Below are 27197 nucleotides of genomic sequence, written 5' to 3'. Positions count from 1 at the left end.
CGGGGAGAGTCCTCTATCCTTAATGCTGCGGGGAGAGTCCTGTATCCAACAATTGCCCAAAATAATGAAACTTGCTGCTTCAATTGACAAAGTTACAATTTTTTCTCACTATATTTTACAAAAATGTTCCGTATTTATACACATTTCTTTACAAACAAAACCTACTTAACTCACAGAAAATTATAAACAATTTAACAAAAGTTGAAAAACAATAAAGTATTTTATCTAATATTAAATTGAACTCAACATACCGCCGCCCTTGAACTATCTGAATAAGTTCAAAACAAAATATTAAAAAGAAAATGAAAAGCCTTGAAAAACATTTACGATAAGTTATTAGTTTCTTCATGAAATAAATCTCCTCTCGTTGGCAAAAGGCAAAGTTTGACTATAGGGCGAACCAATTCGCCATGCGGTGTTTTCAACGTAACTACTCTTACGCGTCCATCGGTGCCATGATGGCATTTGATCACTCGTGCAATCGTCCACTTCGTCGGAGGATTAGGCTCGTTGAATACAGCAACCACATCCCCTTCTTCAATGTTGCGTGAAGAACGAAACCATTTAGTGCGACGTTGTAAGCTCACGAGGTACTCGTCTCTCCAACGACGCCAGAAATGTTGTCTCATGGCAGAAATTGCTTGCCATCGCTGTCGAAGATTTCCACGAAACCCTTGACCCTCAGGTTCCGGTATTGACTTCAGCGGTTCACCGACTATGAAATGTCCGGGAGTTAAAACTTCTAAGTCACCAGCAGCTTCAGAGTTGTCACAGAGTGGACGAGAGTTTACGCAAGCTTCTATTTCAGTCAAAAGTGTGTTGAACTCTTCGTATGATAGTGGAACTTCTCCTAATACGCGTTTTAAATGATACTTAACACGTTTGACTCCGGTCTCCCAGTAACCTCCCATATGGGGTGCAGCCGGTGGATTAAATCGCCATTCGATATTCGAGTCCGCAAAGAAAGAGCGAAGTTTAATATCAGCCATGCACTGTTGAAATGCAATGCGCAACTCCTTCTCGGCTCCAACGAAATTTGTACCGTTATCTGATGCCATGACCTTACAAAATCCTCGACGATTGGTGAACCTTTTAAACGCATTTAGGAAAGCTGGTGTTGACAGGTCACCAACAAATTCGAGATGCATCGCACCAGTGCACATACAAATGAACGAACAAATGTAGCCTTTGGTAGCCTTAGCTCCTCTTCCTTGGGTGAATTTGTAGAGGTAAGGTCCAGCGAAGTCAACAGCAGTGTGAGTAAAACAACGGGCGTAGGTTGTACGAATGACAGGTAGATCACCCATGACTTGTGTGGTAAGATTGCGGTTCAAATAAGTGCATTTCACGCACTTATGGTATATATTACGGATCAAGCTACGAGCGCCGATAACCCAATAACGACGTTGTAAGACAGTTTGCATAATGCGGGGCCCAGCGTGCAAAGTGACCTTGTGTATTTCGCAGATTATTAACTTAGCAAGCGGACAATTCTTAGGCAAGATAATGGGATGCCTAACATCTGGAGCGATTTCATCGTTTTTTATTCTTCCTCCAACACGTAGAACACAAGTCCCATCCAGAAAGGGCTGCAGACGCAAAAGACTACTGCGAAGTGGGATTGGTCTTTTAGCGCTGCAAAGAGAAATTTCATTAGAAAAATAAAACTGTTGCGTATACCTTATTAGGCGAAGTTCAGCTTCAAATAACTCTTGGCAACTCGGTGTACCAAAACGCTTTATAACATTAAGCCGTCTGTTAGCCCGAATGTTAGTCAAAAAACGTAAAACATAGGAAATAACTCGACGCAGCTTAGAATATGATGAGTATTTTGTCATCACGGACCAATGATCTGTAGAATTAATCACATGGGCACGAATACTCTTTCGTATGCCCAGCTCTGTAGTGTGCTCTTTAGATTTTTTCTGCTTCCACAATTGTTCAGTGCTTTTCAGGAAAATAGGACCAGCCCACCACAATTGATGACGTAATAATTCGGAGGGAGTTATACCTCTTGAAGCACAATCTGCAGGATTCTGTTCAGAACGAACGTGGTTCCAACATTCGGGAGGCAAAACTTCTTGAATATCAGCGACGCGGTTGGCTATAAATGTCACCCATCTGCTGGGGTGAGCTTGTAACCATGCCAATGTTATAGTAGAGTCAGTCCAAGCGAAAAGCGGATAACGGAGATCAGACCAGCAGTGCAGCACGCTTCGCACTAGTTTAGCAGCAAGATGAGCGGCGCATAATTCAAGACGTGGCAACGTTGTCGGCTTAAGCGGAGCTACCTTGGTTTTCGACGAAATTAATGACACAATAATGCTACCGTCGCTTTGTGTTGTTCGTGCATACAAAACGGCGGCGTAAGCCCGCTCGGACGCGTCTGCGAATACGTGCAATTGCGTAAATGTTCCAGCTACTTCAGTACCAAACCAACGTTTCACCTTCAAATGTGCCAGTTTCTTGAGTTCTATGCGATGCTCCAACCACTTCGTTGCGATAGACTCAGGAATGATATCATCCCAACCTACCTTAGTGCGCCATATGTCTTGAAACCAAATTTTTGAATTTATAGTGGCGGGAGCAAGCAGGCCCAGAGGATCGAAGAGCGTACTTGCATCTGATAGAAACATGCGCTTGGTCAACTTAACTGGCGGTTCCCTCAAGTTAATAGCAAACGTGAGATAGTCTCCTTCTGTGTTCCAGATAAGACCTAAAGCGTGAACATCCTTATCGTCGACAATATAATGTGATATGTTCGTAGATGCATTAGAAATGCTTGCGATTAGCTCAGCGCAGTTCGATGCCCACTTACGAAGTTCAAACCCCCCTTCCCTCAATATTTCGGAAATATTTTGCTGCAACAATCGAAGTTCTTCTTTACTAGATGCACCAGTAAGTAGATCATCCATGTAAAAATCCTTGAGAATAACACTAACAGCCCTAGCACAATCATTCGACGAATCTCTTGCCGTCTGTTGAAGTGATCGGACAGCTAGATGAGATGCAGCTGCCACTCCGTACGTTACGCGAACCATGCGAAAATCTTGGATAGGCAGGGATGGGTGGCTACGCCATACGATGCGTTGCAAATCGGCGTGTTTTAAGGATACGCAGATTTGACGATACATTTTGGCGACATCTGCTGTTACAGCATAGCGGTGTGTTCTAAAGCGAAGTAAGATGGAGTATAAATCTTCCTGCAATTGGGGTCCTATAAATAATGCGTCATTCAGCGAATTTCCGGAAGTTGATTTTGCGGACGCGTTAAATACAACCCTCAATTTGGTCGTGGTACTACTTTCCTTTAAAACAGGATGATGAGGCATATAATACGTTGGATTCATAGTCTCTGACGCGACCTGCATATGTTTCATGTCAATGAGTTCATTCATGAACTCATTGTAGCGTAAACGAAGATCGGAGTCACAAGCGAGTCTTCTTTCAAGTCGTAACAAATTCCGGATAGCAAAGTTTCGCGACTCTCCCAGAGCTACATCGGGCTTCAGCGGCAATTCGACGACAAACCGTCCGTTAGGTTCCCTTCGATGCGTTGTTTCAAAATGGTCTTCACAGTAACGCTCCTCATGCGTAAGAAACGTTTTTTGCGGACCTTCCTCTAACTCCCATAACTTGTTCAATGCTCGATCCAAATGAACATCGCAATGTAACGACTGTAAGCGTGGCATATCAGGCTCAGATCCATTCACGCTTCCAAACAGAGTCCACCCAAAGACCGTCAGTTGAGCCATAGGAGCTCCAGATGGACCCTTACGAAGTTCTGTACAGATCAGTTGATCCATAACGTCCATTCCAATCAATATATCGACCCGTCCAGGCTTCATAAAATGGGGATCGGCTAAAAACAAACCTCGGATATGTGGCCACGATGAAGTAGCTATAGTCTGTGTTGGCAAGTCGCTTGTAATTTTAGACAGAATTAACGTTTTGACAGTAAAGCATTGATTTGTAGAGAAAGAAGAAAGAGAAAGTGATACTTCACCTCTAGCTCGTCCTCCTTGCGCTGACCCAATTCCAGTAATGTTTACTTCAGATGTTGATCGCGGCAGGCCTAAGCGTTGCACACACGCTTCGGTTACAAAGGAAGCATGTGATCCAGAATCGAAAAGTGCACGTGCGGGCTGCCAATTACCAGAACAGTCGCGTACCTTCACTAATGCGGTGGATAACAGCACAACTCTTTCTACAGCTATGGGTGGATTGGAGCTCGAGTTCAAGCATGAAGAAACGCGTGGAACGTCGACGCTTGCTGGAAATTCACAAGTTTTTGCGCTTACCTTTGATGTGGCGTCAGCAGCACATAACGAATGCGTCGCGTAATTGTTCACTGCGGTAACGGTCGTTGACTGCAAAGCACCGTGCAACAGAGTGTGATGACGTTGTTTACACATGCGGCAAGTGGAAGCACTGTTACAACGGTCTTTATAGTGACCTGAACTTAAGCAGTTGAAGCATATGTGTCCTTGCTTCACGAACTGTGATTTTGTAGACAAGTCCAATTCACGAAATTTTTCACAACTGTAAATTTTATGAGGTCCACTACAATATGCACACACGTTACTTTGTTTTGATATCGTGTGGAACACATTTGTCGACTTGCTTGATGATGCAGTTTTAACCTTAATTGGTACTGATGTTGTTGACGACGAAAACATCGATAACGATCGGCATCTTATCTCTAAAAATGTTATTAGTTGCTCAAAAGATGGAGGATCATCACTAACGAGCGATAACTCCCACTGCTTACGCGTTTCGAATGCCAACTTACTGACGACCTCATGTACCAACCAATCATCCCAAAACTCAATCGGACGACCCAACGCTTTAAGCTCGCGAATATGCTGTTGGAACGCATCAATTACACCTTTGATTGCGTCAGCATTGTCATGCGTAGCTCTTTTAATTTCAGCCAACGCGCGAAGATGAGATTCCACAATTACACGAATAACCTTATACCGCGATGTTAATAGACCCCAAGCTTCAACGTAATTTGCGTCACATATTTTAAAACCACTGATAATTTTCAACGCGTCACCTTTCAAGCAGCTTCGGAGATAGTGCAACTTTTGTCCATCTGTTAAAGCAGAGTTATTATCAACTAACGAAGAAAACGCGTCGAAAAAACCAATCCATTCTGTAGAGTCACCGGAGAATGTGGGCAACTCCATTTTCGGTAAACGTATAACCGTGGACACAGATGCCTTTGTGGAGCTATCTTGCGAATTAGTACGACAATTTTTCACGCGGCTAAAGTTAGCTGAAGCTGTAGAGTACCAAGTTTCGGCTTGGATACGCACATTTTCTTCAATTTCAATAACATCGGCACCACACGTAATTTCTACAGCGTCTTGAGCAACGTTAAAACGAACCCACTGTTCACTCAATAACTGAAGGTAGCTTGCAATATTTTCTGCATCCATAGTGAATGCCTCATCAATACTTTTTGCCATATACCGTTTAATGGCATTGAGAGCGGAATCGCGCGTTTTAGTGGAATTCGACATTTTTAATATGACAGAAAAGCAAACGACGGGTTTTTAGAATTTTCGCGATGTTAAATGCAGGAACGGCTGCACAAACGTACACACAATGCACAAAAATAATTTTCTTAATAATCGTTGCGCCTTTTGCTACGCGTATGTATGTACACAAGCGAATGCGTATATGCAAAAGGCAAGCGGAGTGACTATATCCGGCTCGAAGGACCAAAAATGTTGCGGGGAGAATCCTGTTCAAAAATGTTGCGGGGAGAATCCTGTGTGCGGCTACAAATCTGTTGCGGGAAGAACCAATAATGTTGCAAGAAGAAATTGATGCGGGAAGGACCAGTAACGTTGCAGGAAGAAATCGATGCGGGAAGGACCAATAACGTTGCAGGAAGAAATCGATGCGGGAAGGACCAGTAACGTTGCAGGAAGAAAACGATGCGGGAAGGATCTTGTATGCGGCTATAAATCCATTGCGGGGAGAGTCCTCTATCCTTAATGCTGCGGGGAGAGTCCTGTATCCAACAATTGCCCAAAATAATGAAACTTTCTGCTTCAATTGACAAAGTTACAATTTTTTCTCACTATATTTTACAAAAATGTTCCGTATTTATACACATTTCTTTACAAACAAAACCTACTTAACTCACAGAAAATTATAAACAATTTAACAAAAGTTGAAAAACAATAAAGTATTTTATCTAATATTAAATTGAACTCAACAAGTGATCTACGCTCAAAACCTGCAAACGACCTGGAAAGAACTACGGTTTGCAGCTACATATAGGCGTCTCCATTTATTTAAAATTCAATCCACTCAAATTTTCAGCTACAAAGCTCATCACCTACAATCGACCTTTAAGTGACGATTCCGCAATATTCAATTGAACAACAGAATCAAAAAGAAGAATTCTTACACTAGTTAATGTGTAATATGTGTAATGAATATTGTAACAACAACAGAAAATACTAATGTAAGTCAAGACAATGAAATAAGAGCAGATAAAAGAAGTTAGGTAAGTAAGAAGTACACTAGAATCAATATTTGAAATACCGGGCTCCGCAACACATTCACCAACGGTTCAAAAAATGGCTGAAGTGAAGGAGAGAAGGGAATGGACAGTGCAGAGTTAATTTCCTTGTTCGAAAGCAACAAAAATTAATTGGCGCTACATGTGGATAGTTTAAACGCTTTATTACCCGCATCGTCATCTCTCTTACACGGAGAGAAACCGTTTTACTTCCAATGCGTTTTAAGCATTCTTCGTGGTCCAGCGTTAAATGTAGTGAGGAGAGCAACCAACAAGCTGGGAAATTTTAAGGAGCCTATTAATCGATGAGTTCGCAGATCCCACACCTGTTACAACATTGATATTATTAACTAGCGGACCCGACAGACTTCGTTCTGTCAAGTAGATTTTTAATGTGGCAGTTTATATTTCGACCTTAAGACGTTTTTACTCAGGTGACCCTCACACACCGCCCTATCATCATGGTGACGGTTCTGTTTAGGAGAATTAAAGAAAAGAGTCAGCTCGGGTGACCTAAGTATCTTCGCTTCCACGAACTTTGGCCACCCTTTTGGGACCCTCTAAAAACCCCGACTGGGATGTTTGCCAGAGGGCTTCAAACTAAGAGGGGAACTTAAGGTTCAAACCTGATTGAAAAATAATCTAAAGGGATAGTGGGAACCCAAAGGGGACAAATATTTATAGAGGGGGTACTTCAATGACAAAACATAGAGATAATTAATTATTTAAAATTATTATTATTAACATAGGGTTAATAACCGATATAATAAAGAATAATGAAATAAAACGTATATAAGTATTTTCAGTAATCGCTTTATTGTAAATCAAGTGAATCATAATTATTAACAAAAATCTGTTTTATTTTTATTGTAGCGCTTTATGATATACAATGTTTTTGTTTGATTACCTGGTGTATATACAAACAAATCTGATGGTTTTCCAACACGGGAACAGGCAACATACAATTGACCATGTGAAAAACATAGGTTTTTTAGATTAATTAATAATGTTTGTCTTTTGTTATCCTTAACATATGTTTATCTTCTTCTTCTTAAAATATGTTTGTCTTTTGTTATTCTTAAAATACATATGTATGTTTATCGTTTGGTATTCTTAAAATATGTTTGGATTTGTTCAGCACTGCATGATTATTCTTAGAATTTACTTAACTATTTATTATTTGTGAATGAAATTATTCCTTAACTCGTTCTGAAACTAAAACAAAAGAAAGAATATTGCGAGGCTAATCAAATCTATAGCTCTTACATTTTTTGACTTTTCAATTTGGTCGAGTTGACGATATTATCACTTTTGTGTGATTTGTGCATTAGATCCTCCAACGCGAACACGCACACACACGAACGCGCCATATTTATATAGGAAAAAGAAAAGGGCTGTTTTAGGGGTTTCCCGGAAATTATTTTCCGTAAAAGTCATCCTGGGACTTCAAGGAACCTTTTAAAAAGAGAATTGTTAAGATCGGCCCATGCGGTTTTGAGTTATGCGCTTACCAACACATTTTGCAATTCCTCTTTATATTATAGGTTTGTGAATGAAATCGTTCCTTAAATCGTTCTGAAACTAAAACAAAAGAAAGAATATTATCACTTTTGTGTCAACGCATTAGATCCTCCAACGCCAACACGCACACACACGAACGCGCAATATTTGTATGGGAAAAAGAAAAGGGCTGTTTTAGGGTTTTCCCGGAAATTATTCGAATTTTTCTCGCCGTACAAACCATCCTTGGACTTCAAGGAACATTTAAAAAAAAAATGTTAAGATTAGTCCATGCGTTGTTGAGTTATAAGTTTACCAACACATTTTACGATTCAGTTTTATATTATAGATTAGTAATATATGTACAATCGGCAGCCGCCGTAGTCGAATGGGTCGGTGCGTGACTACCATTCGGAATTCACAGAGTGAACGTACGTCGGTGAAACACCAAAATTAAGAAAAAGATTTTTCTACAACAAACAAAACAAAATTTATCCCCACCAAGACAGCAATTTAATAGTTAGAGAAATATAAATTCCTACCCCAATTCAGCTAATAATAATAGTTCTACTAATATGCAATAATATCTCCCTTACAATAATAATTTCGCTGTTAATATAATTTAATATGTGGGACATTGCCTGCAATTGCTTGTACGCACTGTACAAAGCGTTGATACAACATTCGCAGCGTGTGTGCTGGGCGTAAGGATTGTTGATACAACAAAAGCAGCGTGTATACGTTGCTTGAGTATTTTTGTTTTGAATTATTACTTTTTCGGTTTGGGTCTTGATAAGAGCTTCTTTTTTCGCAACGAATGTTTTTAATAACTGATAACTAAAAATAAGAGGAAAACAATTGAAACTAAAATAAAAGTTCTGCGCCGCATAGATTGGTCGCAATATATGAATGGCTGTTTAAATTGCTTCGAGTTGGAGTTGAAGGGTTAGAAAAGTGCAAGAACGTAGAGTCGGTGTAGGAGCGATTACAAACGGCAGCAATTAGAATCTGGAAGCGCCGTATAAATTAGAAAAACCCAAATCGGTGACCCCGAACAAAGAACATTTTCATACAAAAGTGTTTTCCGAGAAAATTGTGGACATTTCTAATACGGCGAGCGTGCATCGACCATAACTTAAATTTCACCTGCACCTGCGTACTAACATAACCGCACATTCCACCACGTGTAACCAAGGCTTGTGGTACTACACCAAAGTTCGGAACTTAAAGGCGAAATTTAACACAAACATTTGAAAGGGGTTTTTATTGATGCAACGCGGGTCGTAGGAATTACCTTCCGCATTTAACTCACAATTCTATGCAACCATACAAACAAGTGTACTATTAATGCAACTTTAAACGTAATTCAAAGTGCAAATACAACATTCTGGATGCAGTACTTTTTCAAATGAGAATATCATCAAACAACGAGAAGCCTTATCTACGACCAAGAGAGCAAATACCAATCGAGGATTTGGAAGCCATTCAACGGAACCTACAATCAATATTTACCAGAATGATCCAAGGAGACTGCACACCTGGAACCTCATCAGGAGCTTCTCAACGGCAACTACAACAAGAATTTCGCGAAAATGTGAGTACCTTCTTCGATCAGCCTCTACAAAGTAGTCATATTGCGGTTAAACCACCCGTTTTCTTGAAAAGTAACCCTCATATATTTTTCATTCAAATAGAGACGTCTTTTCGACGTGCTAACATTTCTCGCGATGATACAAAATACGACCACGTGGTCGGCGCATTGGACGCGCAAATTCTTGAACTGATTTTCTTCGCAATCCTCCCGAAACGGACAAATACGAGTGTCTCAAAAATAGAATTATCGCGGAGTTCGCGGACTCCGAATCGAAAAAAATTCGGAAATTACTTAATGACGTTGAGCTTGGTGACCGTAAACCATCTCAGCTTTTGCGCCACATGCGTGACCTGGCCGGAAGCTCAGTTTCGGAAACAGTTTTAAAAAGCTGGTGGATTGAAACATTGCCTGTTACACTTCGAGCTTGCTTGATAATTGGTGATGAAGATTTAGACATATACGCCAAACGCGCCGATACGATCATGGACTTTGTTGGATCCACATCCTCACAAGTCATGGCAGTGAAAGCTGGTGCACCACATAAAAATGAACAATTTGAGGAAATCCTCAACAATATTAAAGCTTTGACACAGGCAGTTGCTAATTTGGCAACCCAGTTGACCACCCCCGGTGATCATTCACGGTCACGATCACGAAGTGGCAACAACCAAAATGCACGTTCAAGCTCCGGCGACAACGGTAATGCCAAACCGTTTTGTCGATACCACTACAAGTTCGGTGGCGCAGCACTCAAATGTGTTCCCCCGTGCAAATTTAATGATAAAAGACGGGAAAACTAAAAGCCGCTTCCTTAGGGACGAAGGACGAAGCGGAAGTCATGACCTGTCATCGATTGTTCATTACCTGCAGGAATTTTCTCATTGACACCGTCTCCGATATCTCAAATCTACCGCGTATTTTCGGTAACAAATCGGCCGGTCCGTCCTCAAATCGTTTATTTGCCGCAAACGGCACTCCCATTAAGACTTTCGGCCAACATCAGCTTAGCCTGAACATTGGCCTCAGGCGCAATTTCACGTGGCCATTCATAATTGCCGATGTAGATAAGGCAATCATCGGAAACCCAACTGGTGGTTAAATGCAATTCCATTATGACTCCATATGAACGTTTATCTACCATCAATGTCGGGAATAACAATATGGCTGATCTCATTAGCGAATTCAAGGCTCTGACGCTTCCACCGACTTTTAGCAATATGGATTCAGTCCATCTCATGACATTACTCATCAAATCATTACCACGGGTCAGCCCATATTTTCGGCAGCACGTCGTCTCAACCCGAAGCGACTTAAAATGGCCAAAACAGAATTCGAAGCCATGCTCAATGCTGGCATCTGCAGTCCAAGCAAAAGTGCATGGGCAAGTCCATTACACATGGTTCCCAAAAAAGATGGGCGCTGGCGATTCTGCGGTGACTATCGGCGTCTCAATGCCATTACAGTACCAGATCGCTATCCCTTGCCTCATATCCATGACTTTACACAAAAGTTTGCTGGATGCAAAATTTTCTCGATCATCGATTTGGTTAGTGCTTACAACCAAATTCCAATTGATAGGTCTGACAAGGAAAAAACGGCCATAATCACCCCATTTGGCCTAAATGAATTTAACGTCATGACATTCGGTCTCAGAAATGCTTCTCAAACATTCCAAAGGTTCATAAACAAGCTGTTCATGAATTTGGATTTCGTTTTCGTCTACATAGACGATATTTGCGTGGCTTCGGTTAACGAAACCGAACACCGGAAGCATCTTCGCATAGTTTTCGAGAGATTAAGCGCTTACAATTTGAAGATTAATCTCGCCAAATGCACCCCCGGCCAGCCCAAAATAATTTTTCTCGGTCACACGATTACGGCAGATGGCGTCGCGCCTCCTAAGGCCAAAACCGAGGCCATTTGTCAGTTCAAAAAGCCGACAGTAGCTCATGAGTTGCGCCGATTCTTGGCACTCCTCAATTATTATCGTCGTTTTTTGGCTAAAGCAGTGAAAGGATTCCTTGTAGGATACGATCAGGACGAGCGATACAGAATCTATATTACGTTCAGGAAGAACACAAGGTAATTTTGTCAAGAGACGTCCAATTTCAAGAGAAGCCAAAAGAATGTGAAGAAGAAGTCAAACTACCAATGAGAGATGTCGAGAACGATGGTGAGGACTACATTGAAGAAAGAAGATTTTCATTATTGAAGACTAAGAAGACATTTGGCTCTGAAGAAACTCTGAGCAGCGAAGAAGAGTATGAAACTGGAAATGAGTCCGATTCAGAAAAAGAAGAAAACTCAAAATTACCAACAGAAAGAAGATTGAGAGATAGGTCAACGATTTCGAAACCGAAGCATCTCAAAGATTATGTGTTAACAGTAGAACAGTTTGTCAACACCGCTGAAGATCCTGAAACATTTGAAGATGCTTTGCAAAGCGAGGACAACAATGAGTGGAAAAAGGAGATGGATCAGGAAATCGCCTCTTTAAATGAGAATCAGACCTGGGTCATGTCAGAACTTCCTTCAGGTGCAAAGGCGATTCCATGCAAGTGGGTTTTTCGTTTGAAAAAGAGTCCTGACGGCATAATCAACAAGTACAAAGCAAAACACGTCGTCAAGGGATTCAGTCAACTACATGGCATAGACAAAATTAGGAACGAGCATTGCAGCAAATTAGAATATGTTTTTAAAACAGTTTGACGTCTCTACAACGTTTTTATATGGAGAAATGGAAGAAACTGTTTTTAAGAAACAGTCCCAAGGATACGGAGATGGAACCAACAAAGTGTGCGAGCTTAAAAGAAGCCTTTATGGTCTGAAGCAAGCGCCAAGATGTTGGGACAAGCGTTTTGAGGGATTCCTGCAAAAACTAGGATTTCAGGTCAGTGGTGCAGATCCATATCTATACATTCAAGAGAAAGATGGAAATAAACTCATGCTTGCTATTTACGTGGATGAAGGTTTAGTTACAGCTACAGATCCACGAAACTTGGAGTTTTTCATAAAAGAGTTGGAATCGGAATGTAAAATTACTTCAAAGAAAGCTGACCATTTTTTAGGATTAGAAGTTCTACAAGAGGAAAACTTCATTAAAATTTGTCAAAATTCTTATGCAAGAAAAATTTTAGAGAAGTTTAATTTTTCAGAATGCACGCCGATCTCACCTCCAATTCTCAAGAACTCAGAAAATTTGGGACCAGGGAAAGATGATCATAAGTCAGAGAAGTTTCCCTACCGACAGGCAGTCGGAAATCTTATGTATCTCATGCTTGGTTCAAGACCTGATCTGGCATACAGCGTAGGATTTGTATCCAGATCCTCCTCTGAAGATATCGTCCGTGCCAAGAGAATTTTTCGATACATAGCAGGGACTTCAGATTTGGGCCTAGTTTATCAACGAAACAAGAAAAAAGGTATTCTGGAGGTTTACAGCGATGCAGAATTTGGAGGATGTTTGAGAACAGGTCGCTCAACTTCTGGAGTCATAGCCAAATACGCAGGGGGAACAATTTCCTGGCTAAGTCAACGACAGACAGGGGTAGCGAGCTCCCCGACGGAAGCAGAAATTATAGCAGGAAGCAAGGCAGCCAAAGAAGCCATTTGGTTAAGTAGACTTTCTCGTGCAATCGTAAAACTAAAACATGTCCCTATTGTTCAAGTTGAAAACAATGCAGCGGTGAGACTTGCACAGAATCCAGAGCTCCACCGCAGAACGAAGCATATAGCAACACTTCTTCATCCGGGATAAAATTTCCAAAGGACGACTGGGCATTGAACGAGTTTCCACGGATCAAAACACAGCGGGTATTGTGACGAAGCCGCTACCAAGAACACGTTTGAAGATTCTTTCTATAAAACTGGGACTATCATAGATATATGTACAGCACTATTTTAAGTGTTTTTTTTTTTTTTGTTGCTTTCATTATTGATATTATTTTATGACTTGAGATTCAACTTTAATTAACAAGGGAAAGTGTTAAAGTGATAAGTTGCAATAATGTTAGAATTCAAGTTGATTCAGAGATAATCGCATAGATGGCGCGTCGATTCAAGCAATCCAAGACCCCTGGTCAGTCTGCCTCTTGCGATGATATAATATATACATATATAGTTACACTCGAAGCGAACAGAAAAACACGAAGCATTGCCATTTTGTTTTTACCGAAGAATTTTGTAACGCTATTAAATAAACAAGACGTTTGCAAACATAAAAACTTTTATTAATTACTCAAAAACACAATATTTATTACTGCTAACAATTCTACTTTTTCTTCTATTGTAAATTGTAATTTTAGAATTTCAAAAAAGAAAATATTTCAAATAATAAAATTCTTCAGTCAATTTTCATACAGCAAACGTATAACATTGAAAATTTATTTCTACAAACGATAAAAAATAAAATTAATATTAATTAAAAATACAATTAATATTACTGGTGCAGTCGGTAGGATCAACGAAAATTATCCTATAAGAACCCAAACAACAAAAAAGTGATCTACGCTCAAAACCTGCAAACGACCTGGAAAGAACTACGGTTTGCAGCTACATATAGGCGTCTCCATTTATTTAAAATTCAATCCACTCAAATTTTCAGCTACAAAGCTCATCACCTACAATCGACCTTTAAGTGACGATTCCGCAATATTCAATTGAACAACAGAATCAAAAAGAAGAATTCTTACACTAGTTAATGTGTAATATGTGTAATGAATATTGTAACAACAACAGAAAATACTAATGTAAGTCAAGACAATGAAATAAGAGCAGATAAAAGAAGTTAGGTAAGTAAGAAGTACACTAGAATCAATATTTGAAATACCGGGCTCCCCAACACATTCACCAACGGTTCAAAAAATGGCTGAAGTGAAGGAGAGAAGGGAATGGACAGTGCAGAGTTAATTTCTCTGTTCGAAAGCAACAAAAATTAATTGGCGCTACATGTGGATAGTTTAAACGCTTTATTACCCGCATCGTCATCTCTCTTACACGGAGAGAAACCGTTTTACTTCCAATGCGTTTTAAGCTTTCTTCGTGGTCCAGCGTTAAATGTAGTGAGGAGAGCAACCAACAAGCTGGGAAATTTTAAGGAGCCTATTAATCGATGAGTTCGCAGATCCCACACCTGTTACAACATTGATATTATTAACTAGCGGACCCGACAGACTTCGTTCTGTCAAGTAGATTTTTAATGTGGCAGTTTATATTTCGACCTTAAGACGTTTTTACTCAGGTGACCCTCACACACCGCCCTATCATCATAGTGACGGTTCTGTTTAGGAGAATTAAAGAAAAGAGTCAGCTCGGGTGACCTAAGTATCTTCGCTTCCACGAACTTTGGCCACCCTTTTGGGACCCTCTAAAAACCCCGACTGGGATGTTTGCCAGAGGGCTTCAAACTAAGAGGGGAACTTAAGGTTCAAACCTGATTGAAAAATAATCTAAAGGGATAGTGGGAACCCAAAGGGGACAAATATTTATAGAGGGGGTACTTCAATGACAAAACATAGAGATAATTAATTATTTATCATTATTATTATTAACATAGGGTTAATAACCGATATAATAAAGAATAATGAAATAAAACGTATATAAGTATTTTCAGTAATCGCTTTATTGTAAATCAAGTGAATCATAATTATTAACAAAAATCTGTTTTATTTTTATTGTAGTGCTTTATGATATACAATGTTTTTGTTTGATTACGTGGTGTATATACAAACAAATCTGATGGTTTTCCAACACGGGAACAGGCAACATACAATTGACCATGTGAAAAACATAGGTTTTTTAGATTAATTAATAATGTTTGTCTTTTGTTATCCTTAACATATGTTTATCTTCTTCTTCTTAAAATATGTTTGTCTTTTGTTATTCTTAAAATACATATGTATGTTTATCTTTTGGTATTCTTAAAATATGTTTGGATTTGTTCAGCACTGCATGATTATTCTTAGAATTTACTTAACTATTTATTATTTGTGAATGAAATTATTCCTTAACTCGTTCTGAAACTAAAACAAAAGAAAGAATATTGCGAGGCTAATCAAATCTATAGCTCTTACATTTTTTGACTTTTCAATTTGGTCGAGTTGACGATATTATCACTTTTGTGTGAACGCATTAGATCCTCCAACGCGAACACGCACACACACGAACGCGCCATATTTATATAGGAAAAAGAAAAGGGCTGTTTTAGGGGTTTCCCGGAAATTATTTTCCGTAAAAGTCATCCTGGGACTTCAAGGAACCTTTTAAAAAGAGAATTGTTAAGATCGGCCCATGCGTTTTTGAGTTATGCGCTTACCAACACATTTTGCAATTCCTCTTTATATTATAGGTTTGTGAATGAAATCGTTCCTTAAATCGTTCTGAAACTAAAACAAAAGAAAGAATATTATCACTTTTGTGTCAACGCATTAGATCCTCCAACGCGAACACGCACACACACGAACGCGCAATATTTGTATGGGAAAAAGAAAGGGGCTGTTTTAGGGTTTTCCCAGAAATTATTCGAATTTTTCTCGCCGTACAAACCATCCTTGGACTTCAAGGAACATTTAAAAAAAAAATGTTAAGATTAGTCCATGCGTTGTTGAGTTATAAGTTTACCAACACATTTTACGATTCAGTTTTATATTATAGATTAGTAATATATGTACAATCGGCAGCCGCCGTAGTCGAATGGGTTGGTGCGTGACTACCATTCGGAATTCACAGAGTGAACGTACGTCGGTGAAACACCAAAATTAAGAAAAAGATTTTTCTACAACAAACAAAACAAAATTTATTTCCACCAAGACAGCAATTTAATAGTTAGAGAAATATAAATTCCTACCCCAATTCAGCTAATAATAATAGTTCTACTAATATGCAATAATATCTCCCTTACAATAATAATTTCGCTGTTAATATAATTTAATATGTGGGACATTGCCTGCAATTGCTTGTACGCACTGTACAAAGCGTTGATACAACAATCGCAGCGTGTGTGCTGGGCGTAAGGATTGTTGATACAACAAAAGCAGCGTGTATACGTTGCTTGAGTATTTTTGTTTTGAATTATTACTTTTTCGGTTTGGGTCTTGATAAGAGCTTCTTTTTTCGCAACGAATGTTTTTAATAACTGATAACTAAAAATAAGAGGAAAACAATTGAAACTAAAATAAAAGTTCTGCGCCGCATAGATTGGTCGCAATATATGAATGGCTGTTTAAATTGCTTCGAGTTGGAGTTGAAGGGTTAGAAAAGTGCAAGAACGTAGAGTCGGTGTAGGAGCGATTACAAACGGCAGCAATTAGAATCTGGAAGCGCCGTATAAATTAGAAAAACCCAAATCGGTGACCCCGAACAAAGAACATTTTCATACAAAAGTGTTTTCCGAGAAAATTGTGGACATTTCTAATACGGTGAGCGTGCATCGACCATAACTTAAATTTCACCTGCACCTGCGTACTAACATAACCGCACATTCCACCACGTGTAACCAAGGCTTGTGGTACTACACTAAAGTTCGGAACTTAACGGCGAAATTTAACACAAACATTTGAAAGGGGTTTTTATTGATGCAACGCGGGTCGTAGGAATTACCTTCCGCATTTAACTCACAATTCTATGCAACCATACAAACAAGTGTACTATTAATGCAACTTTAAACGTAATTCAAAGTGCAAATACAACATTCTGGATGCAGTACTTTTTCAAATGAGAATATCATCAAACAACGAGAAGCCTTATCTACGACCAAGAGAGCAAATACCAATCGAGGATTTGGAAGCCATTCAACGGAACCTACAATCAATATTTACCAGAATGATCCAAGGAGACTGCACACCTGGAACCTCATCAGGAGCTTCTCAACGGCAACTACAACAAGAATTTCGCGAAAATGTGAGTACCTTCTTCGATCAGCCTCTACAAAGTAGTCATATTGCGGTTAAACCACCCGTTTTCTTGAAAAGTAACCCTCATATATTTTTCATTCAAATAGAGACGTCTTTTCGACGTGCTAACATTTCTCGCGATGATACAAAATACGACCACGTGGTCGGCGCATTGGACGCGCAAATTCTTGAACTGATTTTCTTCGCAATCCTCCCGAAACGGACAAATACGAGTGTCTCAAAAATAGAATTATCGCGGAGTTCGCGGACTCCGAATCGAAAAAAATTCGGAAATTACTTAATGACGTTGAGCTTGGTGACCGTAAACCATCTCAGCTTTTGCGCCACATGCGTGACCTGGCCGGAAGCTCAGTTTCGGAAACAATTTTAAAAAGCTGGTGGATTGAAACATTGCCTGTTACACTTCGAGCTTGCTTGATAATTGGTGATGAAGATTTAGACATATACGCCAAACGCGCCGATACGATCATGGACTTTGTTGGATCCACATCCTCACAAGTCATGGCAGTGAAAGCTGGTGCACCACATAAAAATGAACAATTTGAGGAAATCCTCAACAATATTAAAGCTTTGACACAGGCAGTTGCTAATTTGGCAACCCAGTTGACCACCCCCGGTGATCATTCACGGTCACGATCACGAAGTGGCAACAACCAAAATGCACGTTCAAGCTCCGGCGACAACGGTAATGCCAAACCGTTTTGTCGATACCACTACAAGTTCGGTGGCGCAGCACTCAAATGTGTTCCCCCGTGCAAATTTAATGATAAAAGACGGGAAAACTAAAAGCCGCTTCCTTAGGGACGAAGGACGAAGCGGAAGTCATGACCTGTCATCGATTGTTCATTACCTGCAGGAATTTTCTCATTGACACCGGCTCCGATATCTCAAATCTACCGCGTATTTTCGGTAACAAATCGGCCGGTCCGTCCTCAAATCGTTTATTTGCCGCAAACGGCACTCCCATTAAGACTTTCGGCCAACATCAGCTTAGCCTGAACATTGGCCTCAGGCGCAATTTCACGTGGCCATTCATAATTGCCGATGTAGATAAGGCAATCATCGGAAACCCAACCGGTGGTTAAATGCAATTCCATTATGACTCCATATGAACGTTTATCTACCATCAATGTCGGGAATAACAATATGGCTGATCTCATTAGCGAATTCAAGGCTCTGACGCTTCCACCGACTTTTAGCAATATGGATTCAGTCCATCTCATGACATTACTCATCAAATCATTACCACGGGTCAGCCCATATTTTCGGCAGCACGTCGTCTCAACCCGAAGCGACTTAAAATGGCCAAAACAGAATTCGAAGCCATGCTCAATGCTGGCATCTGCAGTCCAAGCAAAAGTGCATGGGCAAGTCCATTACACATGGTTCCCAAAAAAGATGGGCGCTGGCGATTCTATCGGCGTCTCAATGCCATTACAGTACCAGATCGCTATCCCTTGCCTCATATCCATGACTTTACACAAAAGTTTGCTGGATGCAAAATTTTCTCGATCATCGATTTGGTTAGTGCTTACAACCAAATTCCAATTGATAGGTCTGACAAGGAAAAAACGGCCATAATCACCCCATTTGGCCTAAATGAATTTAACGTCATGACATTCGGTCTCAGAAATGCTTCTCAAACATTCCAAAGGTTCATAAACAAGCTGTTCATGAATTTGGATTTCGTTTTCGTCTACATAGACGATATTTGCGTGGCTTCGGTTAACGAAATCGAACACCGGAAGCATCTTCGCATAGTTTTCGAGAGATTAAGCGCTTACAATTTGAAGATTAATCTCGCCAAATGCACCCCCGGCCAGCCCAAAATAATTTTTCTCGGTCACACGATTACGGCAGATGGCGTCGCGCCTCCTAAGGCCAAAACCGAGGCCATTTGTCAGTTCAAAAAGCCGACAGTAGCTCATGAGTTGCGCCGATTCTTGGCACTCCTCAATTATTATCGTCGTTTTTTGGCTAAAGCAGTGAAAGGATTCCTTGTAGGATACGATCAGGACGAGCGATACAGAATCTATATTACGTTCAGGAAGAACACAAGGTAATTTTGTCAAGAGACGTCCAATTTCAAGAGAAGCCAAAAGAATGTGAAGAAGAAGTCAAACTACCAATGAGAGATGTCGAGAACGATGGTGAGGACTACATTGAAGAAAGAAGATTTTCATTATTGAAGACTAAGAAGACATTTGGCTCTGAAGAAACTCTGAGCAGCGAAGAAGAGTATGAAACTGGAAATGAGTCCGATTCAGAAAAAGAAGAAAACTCAAAATTACCAACAGAAAGAAGATTGAGAGATAGGTCAACGATTTCGAAACCGAAGCATCTCAAAGATTATGTGTTAACAGTAGAACAGTTTGTCAACACCGCTGAAGATCCTGAAACATTTGAAGATGCTTTGCAAAGCGAGGACAACAATGAGTGGAAAAAGGAGATGGATCAGGAAATCGCCTCTTTAAATGAGAATCAGACCTGGGCCATGTCAGAACTTCCTTCAGGTGCAAAGGCGATTCCATGCAAGTGGGTTTTTCGTTTGAAAAAGAGTCCTGACGGCATAATCAACAAGTACAAAGCAAAACACGTCGTCAAGGGATTCAGTCAACTACATGGCATAGACAAAATTAGGAACGAGCATTGCAGCAAATTAGAATATGTTTTTAAAACAGTTTGACGTCTCTACAACGTTTTTATATGGAGAAATGGAAGAAACTGTTTTTAAGAAACAGTCCCAAGGATACGGAGATGGAACCAACAAAGTGTGCGAGCTCAAAAGAAGCCTTTATGGTCTGAAGCAAGCGCCAAGATGTTGGGACAAGCGTTTTGAGGGATTCCTGCAAAAACTAGGATTTCAGGTCAGTGGTGCAGATCCATATCTATACATTCAAGAGAAAGATGGAAATAAACTCATGCTTGCTATTTACGTGGATGAAGGTTTAGTTACAGCTACAGATCCACGAAACTTGGAGTTTTTCATAAAAGAGTTGGAATCGGAATGTAAAATTACTTCAAAGAAAGCTGACCATTTTTTAGGATTAGAAGTTCTACAGAGGAAAACTTCATTAAAATTTGTCAAAATTCTTATGCAAGAAAAATTTTAGAGAAGTTTAATTTTTCAGAATGCACGCCGATCTCACCTCCAATTCTCAAGAACTCAGAAAATTTGGGACCAGGGAAAGATGATCATAAGTCAGAGAAGTTTCCCTACCGACAGGCAGTCGGAAATCTTATGTATCTCATGCTTGGTTCAAGACCTGATCTGGCATACAGCGTAGGATTTGTATCCAGATCCTCCTCTGAAGATATCGTCCGTGCCAAGAGAATTTTTCGATACATAGCAGGGACTTCAGATTTGGGCCTAGTTTATCAACGAAACAAGAAAAAAGGTATTCTGGAGGTTTACAGCGATGCAGAATTTGGAGGATGTTTGAGAACAGGTCGCTCAACTTCTGGAGTCATAGCCAAATACGCAGGGGGAACAATTTCCTGGCTAAGTCAACGACAGACAGGGGTAGCGAGCTCCCCGACGGAAGCAGAAATTATAGCAGGAAGCAAGGCAGCCAAAGAAGCCATTTGGTTAAGTAGACTTTCTCGTGCAATCGTAAAACTAAAACATGTCCCTATTGTTCAAGTTGAAAACAATGCAGCGGTGAGACTTGCACAGAATCCAGAGCTCCACCGCAGAACGAAGCATATAGCAACACTTCTTCATCCGGGATAAAATTTCCAAAGGACGACTGGGCATTGAACGAGTTTCCACGGATCAAAACACAGCGGGTATTGTGACGAAGCCGCTACCAAGAACACGTTTGAAGATTCTTTCTATAAAACTGGGACTATCATAGATATATGTACAGCACTATTTTAAGTGTTTTTTTTTTTTGTTGCTTTCATTATTGATATTATTTTATGACTTGAGATTCAACTTTAATTAACAAGGGAAAGTGTTAAAGTGATAAGTTGCAATAATGTTAGAATTCAAGTTGATTCAGAGATAATCGCATAGATGGCGCGTCGATTCAAGCAATCCAAGACCGCTGGTCAGTTTGCCTCTTGCGATGATATAATATATACATATATAGTTACACTCGAAGCGAACAGAAAAACACGAAGCATTGCCATTTTGTTTTTACCGAAGAATTTTGTAACGCTATTAAATAAACAAGACGTTTGCAAACATAAAAACTTTTATTAATTACTCAAAAACACAATATTTATTACTGTTAACAATTCTACTTTTTCTTCTATTGTAAATTGTAATCTTAGAATTTCAAAAAAGAAAATATTTCAAATAATAAAATTCTTCAGTCAATTTTCATACAGCAAACGTATAACATTGAAAATTTATTTCTACAAACGATAAAAAATAAAATTAATATTAATTAAAAATACAATTAATATTACTGGTGCAGTCGGTAGGATCAACGAAAATTATCCTATAAGAACCCAAACAACAAAAAAGTGATCTACGCTCAAAACCTGCAAACGACCTGGAAAGAACTACGGTTTGCAGCTACATATAGGCGTCTCCATTTATTTAAAATTCAATCCACTCAAATTTTCAGCTACAAAGCTCATCACCTACAATCGACCTTTAAGTGACGATTCCGCAATATTCAATTGAACAACAGAATCAAAAAGAAGAATTCTTACACTAGTTAATGTGTAATATGTGTAATGAATATTGTAACAACAACAGAAAATACTAATGTAAGTCAAGACAATGAAATAAGAGCAGATAAAAGAAGTTAGGTAAGTAAGAAGTACACTAGAATCAATATTTGAAATACCGGGCTCCCCAACACATTCACCAACGGTTCAAAAAATGGCTGAAGTGAAGGAGAGAAGGGAATGGACAGTGCAGAGTTAATTTCTCTGTTCGAAAGCAACAAAAATTAATTGGCGCTACATGTGGATAGTTTAAACGCTTTATTACCCGCATCGTCATCTCTCTTACACGGAGAGAAACCGTTTTACTTCCAATGCGTTTTAAGCATTCTTCGTGGTCCAGCGTTAAATGTAGTGAGGAGAGCAACCAACAAGCTGGGAAATTTTAAGGAGCCTATTAATCGATGAGTTCGCAGATCCCACACCTGTTACAACATTGATATTATTAACTAGCGGACCCGACAGACTTCGTTCTGTCAAGTAGATTTTTAATGTGGCAGTTTATATTTCGACCTTAAGACGTTTTTACTCAGGTGACCCTCACACACCGCCCTATCATCATGGTGACGGTTCTGTTTAGGAGAATTAAAGAAAAGAGTCAGCTCGGGTGACCTAAGTATCTTCGCTTCCACGAACTTTGGCCACCCTTTTGGGACCCTCTAAAAACCCCGACTGGGATGTTTGCAAGAGGGCTTCAAACTAAGAGGGGAACTTAAGGTTCAAACCTGATTGAAAAATAATCTAAAGGGATAGTGGGAACCCAAAGGGGACAAATATTTATAGAGGGGGTACTTCAATGACAAAACATAGAGATAATTAATTATTTAAAATTATTATTATTAACATAGGGTTAATAACCGATATAATAAAGAATAATGAAATAAAACGTATATAAGTATTTTCAGTAATCGCTTTATTGTAAATCAAGTGAATCATAATTATTAACAAAAATCTGTTTTATTTTTATTGTAGCGCTTTATGATATACAATGTTTTTGTTTGATTACCTGGTGTATATACAAACAAATCTGATGGTTTTCCAACACGGGAACAGGCAACATACAATTGACCATGTGAAAAACATAGGTTTTTTAGATTAATTAATAATGTTTGTCTTTTGTTATCCTTAACATATGTTTATCTTCTTCTTCTTAAAATATGTTTGTCTTTTGTTATTCTTAAAATACATATGTATGTTTATCTTTTGGTATTCTTAAAATATGTTTGGATTTGTTCAGCACTGCATGATTATTCTTAGAATTTACTTAACTATTTATTATTTGTGAATGAAATTATTCCTTAACTCGTTCTGAAACTAAAACAAAAGAAAGAATATTGCGAGGCTAATCAAATCTATAGCTCTTACATTTTTTGACTTTTCAATTTGGTCGAGTTCACGATATTATCACTTTTGTGTGAACGCATTAGATCCTCCAACGCGAACACGCACACACACGAACGCGCCATATTTATATGGGAAAAAGAAAAGGGCTGTTTTAGGGGTTTCCCGGAAATTATTTTCCGTAAAAGTCATCCTTGGACTTCAAGGAACCTTTTAAAAAAAGAATTGTTAAGATCGGCCCATGCGTTATTGAGTTATGCGCTTACCAACACATTTTGCAATTCCTCTTTATATTATAGGTTTGTGAATGAAATCGTTCCTTAAATCGTTCTGAAACTAAAACAAAAGAAAGAATATTATCACTTTTGTGTCAACGCATTAGATCCTCCAACGCCAACACGCACACACACGAACGCGCAATATTTGTATGGGAAAAAGAAAAGGGCTGTTTTAGGGTTTTCCCGGAAATTATTCGAATTTTTCTCGCCGTACAAACCATCCTTGGACTTCAAGGAACATTTAAAAAAAAAATGTTAAGATTAGTCCATGCGTTGTTGAGTTATAAGTTTACCAACACATTTTACGATTCAGTTTTATATTATAGATTAGTAATATATGTACAATCGGCAGCCGCCGTAGTCGAATGGGTCGGTGCGTGACTACCATTCGGAATTCACAGAGTGAACGTACGTCGGTGAAACACCAAAATTAAGAAAAAGATTTTTCTACAACAAACAAAACAAAATTTATCCCCACCAAGACAGCAATTTAATAGTTAGAGAAATATAAATTCCTACCCCAATTCAGCTAATAATAATAGTTCTACTAATATGCAATAATATCTCCCTTACAATAATAATTTCGCTGTTAATATAATTTAATATGTGGGACATTGCCTGCAATTGATTGTACGCACTGTACAAAGCGTTGATACAACAATCGCAGCGTGTGTGCTGGGCGTAAGGATTGTTGATACAACAAAAGCAGCGTGTACACGTTGCTTTAGTATTTTTGTTTTGAATTATTACTTTTTCGGTTTGGGTCTTGATAAGAGCTTCTTTTTTCGCAACGATGTTTTCAATAACTGATAACTAAAAATAAGAGGAAAACAATTGAAACTAAAATAAAAATTCCGCGCCGTATAGATTGGTCGCAATATATCAATGGCTGTTTAAATTGCTTCGAGTTGGAGTTGAAGGGTTAGAAAAGTGCAAGAACGTAGAGTCGGTGTAGGAGCGATAACAAACGGCAGCAATTAGAATCTGGAAGCGCCGTATAAATTAGAAAAACCCAAATCGGTGACCCCGAACAAAGAACATTTTCATACAAAAGTGTTTTCCGAGAAAATTGTGGACATTTCTAATACGGCGAGCGTGCATCGACCATAACTTAAATTTCACCTGCACCTGCGTACTAACATAACCGCACATTCCACCACGTGTAACCAACGCTTGTGGTACTACACCAAAGTTCGGAACTTAACGGCGAAATTTAACACAAACATTTGAAAGGGGTTTTTATTGATGCAACGCGGGTCGTAGGAATTACCTTCCGCATTTAACTCACAATTCTATGCAACCATACAAACAAGTGTACTATTAATGCAACTTTAAACGTAATTCAAAGTGCAAATACAACATTTTGGATGCAGTACTTTTTCGAATGAGAATATCATCAAACAACGAGAAACCTTATCTACGACCAAGAGAGCAAATACCAATCGAGGTTTTGGAAGCCATTCAAAGGAACCTACAATCAATATTTACCAGAATGATCCAAGGAGACTGCACACCTGGAACCTCATCAGGAGCTTCTCAACGGCAACTATAACAAGAATTTCGCGAAAATGTGAGTACCTTCACCGATCAGCCTTTGCAAAGTAGTCATATTGCGGTTAAACCACCCGTTTTCTTGAAAAGTAACCCTCATATATTTTTCATTCAAATAGAGACGTCTTTTCGACGTGCTAACATTTCTCGCGATGATACAAAATACGACCACGTGGTCGGCGCATTGGACGCGCAAATTCTTGAACTGATTTTCTTCGCAATCCTCCCGAAACGGACAAATACGAGTGTCTCAAAAATAGAATTATCGCGGAAATAGAATACAGAAGAAAATACAGTCCCTACGATCGTGAATTATTGGCAACACTAGTCTACAAGGAAAAGTATCCGAAATAATTTAAACTAATATCTGCTTCTCTGTCCATGCAAAATTCGGATTGATAACTAAAATTAATTTATTAGTTTGAGTTTTTACGATAATCGTATCTTTCGTGTTTAATGGAACTAGGCCGACAAAATTTAACCAACATTCAGACCCAGAAACCAGACTATATATTTCCGAAGGTTTATGATGCGCTGAATCCAAATCTGGCCTCAGAATTGCTCTATCAGCTCTGGTTTTCCTAACCTAAAAGTGCAAAAAATACAAAAAAACATGAAAATTTCAAAATGCGATATCTCTGCGAAAAAAAATGATATTTGAGCAAACAAAACGCCATTTGAAAAAAGAAGGATTGTATTTAAAGATGCCATCCTTTAATTTTGGTGAGAGAAAACATCTGCAAGGCTACATAACCTCAAATATGGGCAAAAATGGGGTTTTTTGCACTTTTAGGTTAGGATATCTCGAAAACCAGAGCTGATAGAGCAATTCTGAGGCCAGATTTGGATTCAGCGCATCATAAACCTTCGGAAATATATAGTCTGGTTTCTGGGTCTGAATGTTGGTTAAATTTTGTCGGCCTGTGCAATCTACTTGGCTGTCAAGCATAATAAATACATGATCGAGGGTCGTGAGTGCATCGTTCTCACCGACCACAAGCCCATTACGTTTGCTTTCAAGCAAAAGCCGGAAAAAGCTTCGCCCAGACAGTTAAGGCATCTTGACTTGATTGGCCAATATTGCACAGACATCCGGTATATATCGGGCAAAGATAACGTTGTGGCAGACGCTCTATCAATAATCGAATCCATTTCCAAAAGCGAAATTGGCCATCGTGATATCGCTGAGTTGCAAAGCAATGATGAGGAGCTGACATCATTGTTGAGTCCAGATTCCAACACTCATATCAAGCTTCACAAAATCACGATTCATGATTCTGATTTACCCCTATTTTGCGTCATTTCCCAGGAGGGGGTTCGCCCTTTCATTCCACAAGCTTTACAAAAACAAATTTTCAATCTGGTACACAATGTTTGTCATCCCGGCAAACATGCTACCAGCAAGCTTATCACAGAACGCTATTTCTGGCCAGACATGAAAAAAGTCGCCACGCGTTGGACAAGTCAATGTCTCGATTGCAAAAAAGTAAAATTTCTCGACATAATCGAGCAACTCTTGCTGAGTTTAAAATTCCTGACGCTAGATTTCACCATGTCAACATCGATTTGATTGGTCCTCTGCCGGTCTCAAATGGTTTCCGTTATTGTCTCACTTGCATTGACAGATTCTTCCGATGGCCCACGGCCATTCCACTGTAGGATATGTCGGCGGAGACTGTCGCAAATGCTCTCTTAAACGGATGGATCTCTCACTATGGTGTTCCACGCGTTATCACAACGGATCAAGGTAGGCAGATTGAATCCGCTTTGTTCATGGAATTATCAAAAATTCTTGGATTCAA

The 27197-nt window shown here is 39.3% G+C and overlaps 3 protein-coding genes and 2 long non-coding RNA genes across 7 annotated transcripts in view; 1 reads left to right on the top strand and 4 right to left on the bottom strand.

The window, feature by feature from the left end:
* Nucleotides 1-323: 323 nt before the first annotated feature.
* On the bottom strand, nucleotides 324-5528 carry LOC129250736 (uncharacterized). The gene is made up of 2 exons (XM_054890335.1): nucleotides 1846-5528; nucleotides 324-1635 (listed from the first exon to the last, which is right to left on the bottom strand). The coding sequence occupies exons 1-2, from the start codon at nucleotides 5526-5528 to the stop codon at nucleotides 324-326; spliced, it is 4995 nt and encodes a 1664-aa protein (XP_054746310.1).
* Nucleotides 5529-7338: 1810 nt separating this feature from the next.
* Nucleotides 7339-9986, bottom strand: LOC129250053 (uncharacterized). The gene is made up of 2 exons (XR_008582803.1): nucleotides 8053-9986; nucleotides 7339-7996 (listed from the first exon to the last, which is right to left on the bottom strand). It is a non-coding gene; the product is annotated as an uncharacterized LOC129250053 (long non-coding RNA).
* Nucleotides 9987-15237: 5251 nt separating this feature from the next.
* On the bottom strand, nucleotides 15238-16103 carry LOC129249961 (uncharacterized). The gene is made up of 2 exons (XR_008582759.1): nucleotides 15949-16103; nucleotides 15238-15892 (listed from the first exon to the last, which is right to left on the bottom strand). It is a non-coding gene; the product is annotated as an uncharacterized LOC129249961 (long non-coding RNA).
* Nucleotides 16104-17872: 1769 nt separating this feature from the next.
* LOC129250735 (uncharacterized) lies at nucleotides 17873-18331 on the top strand. The gene has a single exon (XM_054890334.1). The coding sequence runs from the start codon at nucleotides 17873-17875 to the stop codon at nucleotides 18329-18331; it is 459 nt and encodes a 152-aa protein (XP_054746309.1).
* A 4790-nt stretch (nucleotides 18332-23121) lies between these two features.
* The window catches only part of LOC129250143 (calcium/calmodulin-dependent protein kinase type 1-like), a 203560-nt gene continuing 199484 nt past the window's right edge, over nucleotides 23122-27197 (bottom strand). The window contains exons 10-11 of one of the 3 annotated variants that reach the window (XR_008582805.1): nucleotides 23591-23902; nucleotides 23122-23539 (exon numbers count right to left, since the gene is read on the bottom strand). Coding sequence is in view for 1 of the 3 variants with exons in the window: in XM_054889788.1 (XP_054745763.1) it covers nucleotides 23887-23902 (16 nt within the window). In the remaining 2 variants the exon portion in view is untranslated. Of the gene's footprint in view, nucleotides 23903-27197 lie in introns of all 3 variants that reach the window. The other 2 variants (XR_008582804.1, XM_054889788.1) reach the window with 2 other exon arrangements.

The sequence above is a fragment of the Anastrepha obliqua genome, chromosome 6 (assembly GCF_027943255.1).
Source record: "Anastrepha obliqua isolate idAnaObli1 chromosome 6, idAnaObli1_1.0, whole genome shotgun sequence".
Lineage (NCBI taxonomy): Eukaryota > Metazoa > Arthropoda > Insecta > Diptera > Tephritidae > Anastrepha > Anastrepha obliqua.
The sequence above is the reverse complement of the archived record's forward strand: the minus strand, read 5'-3'. Positions and strand labels throughout refer to the sequence as shown.

Bases quoted from the DNA above. Each gene is read 5' to 3' on its own strand.
- LOC129250736 (XM_054890335.1), bottom strand. From the start codon at position 5,528: ATGTCGAATTCCACTAAAACGCGCGATTCCGCTCTCAATGCCATTAAA. The intron at 1,636-1,845 runs GTCCGTGATGAC...TTCTCTTTGCAG, and splicing joins ATTAATTCTACAGATCATTG to CGCTAAAAGACCAATCCCAC.
- LOC129250735 (XM_054890334.1), top strand. From the start codon at position 17,873: ATGCGTGACCTGGCCGGAAGCTCAGTTTCGGAAACAATTTTAAAAAGC.